Source organism: Cibotium barometz, chromosome 21 (assembly GCF_041138505.1).
Source record: "Cibotium barometz isolate CiBa-2024 chromosome 21, ASM4113850v1, whole genome shotgun sequence".
NCBI classification, from domain to species: domain Eukaryota; kingdom Viridiplantae; phylum Streptophyta; class Polypodiopsida; order Cyatheales; family Cibotiaceae; genus Cibotium; species Cibotium barometz.
In genome coordinates, this window is record NC_141066.1 from 33,231,967 (window position 1) to 33,240,064 (window position 8,098).

The 8,098-nt window shown below is 41.8% G+C and overlaps 1 protein-coding gene across 1 annotated transcript; it reads right to left on the reverse strand.

The window, feature by feature from the left end:
* Positions 1–1,189: 1,189 nt before the first annotated feature.
* Positions 1,190–4,764, reverse strand: LOC147627101 (uncharacterized). The gene is made up of 4 exons (XM_086816155.1): positions 4,421–4,764; positions 3,758–4,325; positions 3,483–3,650; positions 1,190–3,353 (listed from the first exon to the last, which is right to left on the reverse strand). The coding sequence occupies exons 2-4, from the start codon at positions 4,304–4,306 to the stop codon at positions 1,293–1,295; spliced, it is 2,778 nt and encodes a 925-aa protein (XP_086672281.1). The 5' UTR covers positions 4,307–4,325; positions 4,421–4,764; the 3' UTR covers positions 1,190–1,292.
* Between the last annotated feature and the right edge of the window lie 3,334 nt (positions 4,765–8,098).

An 8,098-nucleotide genomic window follows, 5' to 3' on the forward strand; every position in this document is an offset into this window, starting at 1 on the left:
TGTGGAACTCTGGGAAAACCCAACTCATCAAAGAGGATTATCTCATGGAAATTGTTATAGATACCCTTGGAAAATGCTTTTAGATTGGAAAAGTGATTAGGTAAACAAAGAAAGATGATATGAATAAAGTATTATCCATCTTGATTTATTTGTATAAAATGAATCATCCAAAGTTCTTCATGGGAAAATGGGAAAGCACAACTTAGAAATATCTTCATGAAGAGCTTGATCACAAAAAGAAGAAAAGAGTAACACTACTCCTAGCAAGCGTACCTTAGCTCTTGATGATGTTGATACATTGGTTTGTGATTTGACTCAACAAAATCTTGGTCTGAGAAAGTCAACTTAAGATATATTAAAAGGAAAGGTCCTTGGGGAGAATGAAACAAGTCTTTATGTGTGTGACTAGGCTACAAACTCAATGTTTATCAAATTTAGACCTAAATTTAGATAAATACAATACTATTGTAGATAGTTAGGAGGAAGATACTCAATTCTCTACTTTAATATAAGGAAGCAAGTGATGATGCTTTGAATAACGGTCGTGTGAAAAATGATGAAGAGTAGTTGATTTGAATGGTAACAATGTAAGCTTGAAAAAGGCTTGTATTTACAGTTCTGTTGTTTTTCTTGCAAACTACCTGGATCAACACATTTATTGAATTATTTCAAAAAAGTATGGCTACTTGCATCATTAGATTTGAGTTGCTTGTTCTCACTTTGTTGATATTTTTACACATTCAGAAAACTTGTGTTTTTTAAATCTTTTCAAGTGAAAAAAGTCACTCTTTCTTTTAAAAAAAACCATCTCTTATAAAAATGTTTTTTAAAGGAAAAAAAGTTTTTGAAGATGCTAAATATTTGATCTATAAGGTAATATTGACTATTTGATCCATAATTATGTTTACCAATCAACTAGTGAAACAAGGCAATTAATTTTCAAAAGTATATCTTAGTCAAGTTTTCATTCTTAAAAAGATGACCCACCAACCCTAGCTCCCCACCACTCTCCCCCCCTTTAATAAAGTCTCCTTTATAGATTATACGTGCTACGACTAGCCTACATAGCCATGCAGCTTACGTCCCTTGCATATTACAATTCTACTTTTTGTCTCATAGCTTGAGCAACCTAAAGAAACCTTTGTATTATTAAGGTTATTTTTATTGCTTACACATCTAAATGATGCAATAAACCATTATTAATTCATCATAACACATGTTGTGGATAGTCTTCCTTGAACCTATAAAGGCCTTTAATATGTCAAGTAGTAAGCTACATGGGTGGTGGTCATCTAAAACTTGATGAGGTTCCAAGGGTTTTCTTCTTGGAGAAGCTCTTGCATCACCATCTCGAGTTGCTTGGTGTAGTGGAGTAGACCGTTGAGTGCAAAGGCAAGGCCGGCTACACTCAAAAGAAAGGATCCTGAATGGTTATAACATGCGACACGGAGATCATCTGCTTGCGGAGGCATAGAATGAGAGAGATATGAGATGGTTGCACTCTGCAAGGCCTCCAGAAGGCGTTTCTCTGAGTCCACATACACGTCTATCTGGATCTCCAACGATTGCTCGACCGACTGATCAGACGCGCGGTATGATTGCAGAGCAGCGCTTACGCCAGATTTGATCTGCTTCGAGGCGCTACCCTTGGAACTCGCCATCATGAGCTGCTTGGCCAGAAGTTCCAGCGTCGGCAACAGCTTCTCGCGGAAGACGCTCTGCATGGCCGGCTCCAGCAGGCCAAGTTGAGGCGTCGATATCAACGTACTTGCCTCTTGATGAAACGAGATGGTGAAGTACAGCAGGTCCAACACCTTCTCCTGCAATGCAGCCAGCCTGACGAACAGATCCGCAGGGAAGGGCGGAAACCAGAATTGCGGCTCTTCTGTGGCCTCCTTTATGAGTGCATTCTGGCGGGAGATGGCAGCCCTCAGGTTCTTCTCCTTCGAAGCAATCAGCTCCTCCTGCACCGCCGTCTTCGACAGCTCCTCCTGCATCTCCATCTTACTGCAGTGCTCGCAAATTGCAAGCTGGCTCTCTGCGCTATGATCATCAGATGCTCTTGAGGGTGAGAAGATGTATGTAGCGAAGTCTCGAAGGTTGTTTAGCCCAGTGATCGCCTCCCTGTTCACAAGCCATGAAGCTCGCGTAGGAAACACGAGAAACTCCACCAAGATGAAGCTGGTCATGCCCAGAAATGCCTCCACGATTCTCACTGCAGTGAAATCTTGGTCGCTTGAGTCGTGCATGTTACTGCGCGCCAGGATCACAATGGCCCCTGTGAACGCAGACACGGCCCCCGAGTACCCGAACAGTTTGCTTTGCCGCAAGAAACTGGTGAATACCACCCACGGTATAAGTGCCACAAGCCTCATCACAGGGAAGCTCTGGGTGGCCATCGCCACCAGCAGGCCATAAATAGACCCGGAGACCGTTCCCAAGGACCGCAGAACCGCTATCTTGAACGTGCCTCCCTTTGAAGCCCCTGTGAACCCCAAGGCCAACGTTATGTCAGCCCAATAGCCTTTCCTCTGGTTGAACCAGAAGCCCAGTGACGCGCCGATCGCCATAGACAAGGACATCTTGAATGATGTTCTCAGCTGCTGCGGATGGGGCTTGAGGGATGCAAAGAAGCGTTTCATCCACACCATCACCGGCTCCATGTACATTGGTCGGGACTTGCTAGGAGTGGAGCAGCTGCACCTCTGGCAACATTGATCGGGCAGAATCACATTGACAGTAGCTGTACTACGTTGAGAGGCCGGTGCGCCGATCTGAGACGGTAAGTTGAACGCCTGAGTCGGCTGATCATCTGAGTTGAGACACAGAACCGCATTTGTCTGCTCCACTAATTTGCGCATATTGAAGAGAAAGAAAGCGGCCGAGGCTTGCGATTCTAAGAAGCTGGCCACGTGATCTGATCTTTCTAGCTCATGGTCAGGGTGCACGTCCTGCACTGATCCGCCGTTGACAGTATGGCGGCCATCAATATCCACCAGTTTTGCGAGAGAGGCGCTTAGCTCCTTGTAAAATGTGTGTATTGCCTCTGTTCCTTCCTCTACGACGAGCCGCCTGTGCCCATCGAGTTTCTTATCTTCCCAACTGCTTGAAGGTGCAACGGCATACCTCAACGCTAAGCACGCCCAGTCGCCGAGGTATACCAAGCAGCCTTTGAGCATTCCGGGAAGGCCAGAAATACTGCGGCAAGAAGGAAAACACAATTCGGGTTTCAAAGCTAGCTCCATCCCGATCAGGTTCTTTTCAAGAAAGCTCAATGATGATCCGGGCAAGTGCTTAGAAGTCCCCCCTGCGTTGCAAGCACGAAAACGCCGCGTCTCCCACTCCATGTCACTCTGTGCAGCAAAGAATTCATATATTGACGTTGAGTGAGCAGGACCAAACTCCACACACTTGGATGTTCCCGTTGTTATTATACAGCAAGCAGCCTTGACAGAGCCTTATTGCAAATTGAGCTACCGTACCTTTTTGGAATGGATCTCGGCTTGGACTCTGGAAGCTATCTTTGCAAGCGACCTAGCCTGGAAGTTGAGAGTTAAGGCCTTGGAGGGTCCATCAGCACAAAAAGCTTCTACCATGACTCTCAGTCGTTCGGCTGTTATCCTTGCTAACAGTCTCGTGTGGGAATGAACCTGTTCACAACGTTATCCGAAAACATGAATTTTCAGAGCACAATTAAGCACTGCCTTAACCAAGATATTCATGAAAGATCTTATTAGCGCGTAATGGGGTCTCTCACATGGAAGATGGCTAGGCGAGGGAAAGGTATTAGCAAAGCCAGCAGACCAGAAGCAGCGCCCACAATGGTTGTTGCCGCTACTTGGAGCGGGAAGAGCACGTGGTCCATCTTCTCTCTCTGACCCACTGCGTTTATATAGATGATGGCACTGTGCGCGAGAGCAATGCGCTTGGCCAGTACATTTATCTTCTGCGGGTACGTGATGAGGAAGGAGCTCAAGGAGATGCACACAACAGCCGCAGCTATGTCCATCCTCTCTGGTCTCACTAGCAGGCGCATGACCAGCATGGGCATGCCCACGCCTTGCACAGTTCCTATCAACACGCCTGTCGCATCCTGGACAGCCTTCCCGAACGTGGACTCTCCCACCACAGTCACAGCTATCACGTAGGAGAACACTGGGAATGTCACCCACTGCCGCACGTGCATGCTGCCAAGCTGCAAAACGAGGCCAGCAATAAAGCACGCCCATCCTGTCCTGAAGGCAGCATGCATTCTAGACCGCCACAACATGGTCGCATAAGCTCGCTTCTTGCCACCAGTACCCATGAGAGCTGCTGCATATAACCTATAAAAATTAAAGACTAATAAAGAGTATTAGAAACTTCATAAACTAAAGGAAATGCTATGGATATTCATAGGCAGCAGACAGTGATTAATTACCTTACGTGCGGTAAGCTATCTAAGTTGTAAAGAAGTGTACACTAATCTCTACGAGAAAACTCTTTGGAATTTGTGCTGATGGGCACGCTCACTGCTGTAATCCCTGATCGGGAGTGCTTAATTTATAGGCGCAAAGTGTCTGGGAGTGGGAGAGAAGACAAGAATGGACACTTGCGAGCAGAACGGTCCGACACAGGTTACACTCTTAAACACGGCGATCAGCTAAAGACCAACAAACACCACAAACCGCATTTCTTTGTGTTAGTGATGAGTGGCCGTCAAAATTATGAAGTGACACATGAGATGAGCGATGACAAGCAGAGACTTGCAAATATCTAATGTATAATTCCCATGGTTGAGTCCCAGATGATCTCCTTTATTCGTTTCACTGTCGATAACAGCTCTCTAATCACCCTTTGTGGTGATAGCTTAGTGCTGAATGGGGCCGAATTTGACATAGCACAAGCAAACTGCAAAGCAAAGCGCGTGTGTACTGAGATACACACGCACGACGCCGCGCAGAGAATTAGAAGCCACATGCACCTGCAAGTTGATTACTCTCAAAAATAGCTTTGCAAGCGTATCCAATACACTTTGTCGGCACTACACACATGGTCTAATTTGAGGACGTAGATCCGTACGTGTGATGTATGTAGGCCTTAGGATCCGGGCCAGGTGTCATTCCACAAAGAGGCACCAATATATAATCAACACGGAAAGATGACCTCTCCTCGACTTTCCGTAGGTCGTACACAGTGTACGACACACTACCAACATGATAATGCGAGTGGGTGTGATCTTACGCCTATATATATGGTCTATATTGGCCTAGTAGATGATTACCTTGCACCCTACACCTTCAATTTTCAAGCCCAAAATTACTTTAATGCTTCTGAATCATAAAATTTATCCATTTGCACATTGTGGTTGCGTACACAAGCAACTTTAAAAAAAAAGAAAATTAAAAGCCTAAGTTCAAGCATTATTTTGCACACAAAAGCATAACTATTTGTTTTATTTTACGTTTCATTTTCATTATAAAAATAAATTACAGACCTCTACCAATAGAACTTGTAATCTTGTAATTTCCCAAATTTTCGTAAATAGTTTACATTAGATGTATATATATAAATATAAATATATATATATAGCTTTGCACTTTATAATTAGGGTTCTTTGCTAGTTGAATAGCGTTTCGTAGTTGTAACATTTGCTAAATGTTACAACATCATTTAAGTCTAGGTTCATCTGGGCCATGAGTTTAGTAGAAACAAGTAGGTGAGCGGGCATTGCAGCAACGGTCAGGCCATATAACAAAAAATACTTACCCAAACATGACGGATATAACAAAAAATACTTACCCAGACATGACTGAAGCATGATGTAAGGTGAAAAATTATACTTGCATTTCAAATTTCAAAAATTTTAAAATCCTCTTATCTTGTTGGTCCTTTTTCTCCCTCTGATTTGGCCACGTAGAGGGAGTAAGTTATGCTTAGTAGAGGGAGTAAGTTATATTTAATAAAGAGTACCTCTGATTCCTCCTTGGTCCCTTTTCTCTCTTTTTTTTTTTTTAAAGTTGGGCGTTAGGAAGCGGGCTTAGTACCCATGGGACCCCCCTTTTCTCTCTTTGATTCGGCCACGTAGAGAGGGAGTAAGTTATCTTTAATAAAGAGTACGTCTGCTTCGACCAAGTAGAGAGGGAGTAGGTTATGTTTGATAAAGAGTGGATAGATAGTGCCCATTTTTTCACATTTTAGTAAAAATAGAGCCTTTTTTTTCCAAATTTTGTGAAGACAATTTATACACCCCCCAAAAAGAGAGAGAGAGAGAGAGAAGGGGAGAGCAAGCACTTCTTCCATATAAGATTTTTATGGTAGCTCTCACATCGGAAAGATCTGAATGAAGGAACAACAATCTGAGTGACAATCACTCTCTATCCCCTTACTGTCAAACTCAGCAGATGTACAGCGTTGAGACTAAAATATGCTGAGCTGCTTTACGCTGTGCAGCTTCCCCCCCTCAAAAGACAGAGAAAAAAAGCCTAGACATTTCTGTGTAAAGTCTAGACGGAAGTTGAACCGAACTCTTCCGCTGTCATGGACTACAGCTCCTCGAGAGACGTGTTCGGACTACACATGTCGGCCAGTCAACCTTTTCTTTGGGGGGGGGGGGCTTGACATATATATGAGAAATTCAAACTATCTTCTAGTCCTGCCTCCACCCCCTAAGGCCTACACACTAACACACTCTAAATATTTATGGGTCCCAAACGTTTTTTTACATTAATTAATTCATCCACAGGACACACAATACCTTAGGAATGAACCTTAGACAAGTTATAGTCCATTTTTTCTCCTCGAGGCCTACACACTAAACCTCTCTGCATAGTTCTAGCTCTAAACATGAACACAATTTCTTATCAATCGGAACTCTCGGCTTAAAGTTATTTATTTTTCAAACACCATGTTAGGTTCATGGAAGCCTAACAAAATGGTCACATCATGGTATATATTATATTGCAATTTTTTAATCTAGAGATGTGAGTTATGCAGTTTCAATTGGATTATAATATTGGTGCCACATATTTGGAGTTTTGAAGGCTTCCTCTCACTTGAAAGTGTAGCTTTTTTGTGTGGAGATTTTATCATTCTAGTGGAGTGCCCATTGCCTAGCTACTTAACTTAACTTTGTGGTTTTTATAGTTACTAATGGTAGCTTAGTCGTGAGCGGTGTGCCCATTATCTATGGCTAAATAATCACATATAATCTCAAAAGAAAATTAATTCTCCTTAGATTTGAGCTTTTAAAGTAAATCACCTCAAGGAATTGTCCTCAATTACACATAGAAGTAGACTATCATGAGAGAATTCACAAAAACAATCACTTTGAGGACTAGTCTACAAGGGCAATTCTAAGTTCAAGTTCAAAAAATAATGCATGCATAATTCAAATACTCAAAACTTGATATTTTTACAAGGGCAATTCTCAACAATCAAGTTCAAAAAATAATGCATGCCTAACTGAAACACTCAAAAAGGTATTTCTCTACTATGATGGGCATTTGAGAACTTGTATGGGAAAAAAATATGTTTTTCTTTAGTATTGTGTCAAAATCAGATTAAAGCTTTTCCTATTTTTAATACTTGTCTCATATACAATGAGAACTTTTGTATGTGCTCATAAAACATCATTGTTTAACCCATTTTGTATATGCTAATAAAACATCGTTGGTTAACCCTTTTTAAATAAGAACACATTTTTTACATTATTCAACTCCAAATCAAGCTTGTTGGACAGTCATAAAGCCACATTTTTCACCCCTTTATAAATATGAACACATTTTGTTTTTCATTCTTCGCCTTGTAAATCAAAATCGGTGGAAAGTCATAAAGCCACATTTTTCACCCCTTTATAAATATGGACAAATTTTTCACCCCTTTATAAATATGGACACATTTTGTTTTTCATTCTTCACCTCATAAATCAAGGTCATTGGAAAGTCATAAAGCCACATACATATGCTTGCCTTGATGGATTACTTTGTATTAAAACTGACCGCTATTAAAATAAAAGTTTGATTCAAAACTTTAAGCATGACATGCTTGCTAATCACATATGTCACAATAGTTTCATGGTTTTTTAAGCTGTTACCTTTTGAGTTTTTTAAACTCTTAT

Coding starts and splice junctions, on each gene's coding strand:
- LOC147627101 (XM_086816155.1), bottom strand. CDS start 4,306: ATGGGTACTGGTGGCAAGAAGCGAGCTTATGCGACCATGTTGTGGCGG. Junction 3,651..3,757: donor CTCGCCTAGCCATCTTCCAT/GTGAGAGACCCC, acceptor CGTTGTGAACAG/GTTCATTCCCACACGAGACT. Junction 3,354..3,482: donor CCGAGATCCATTCCAAAAAG/GTACGGTAGCTC, acceptor TTTGCTGCACAG/AGTGACATGGAGTGGGAGAC.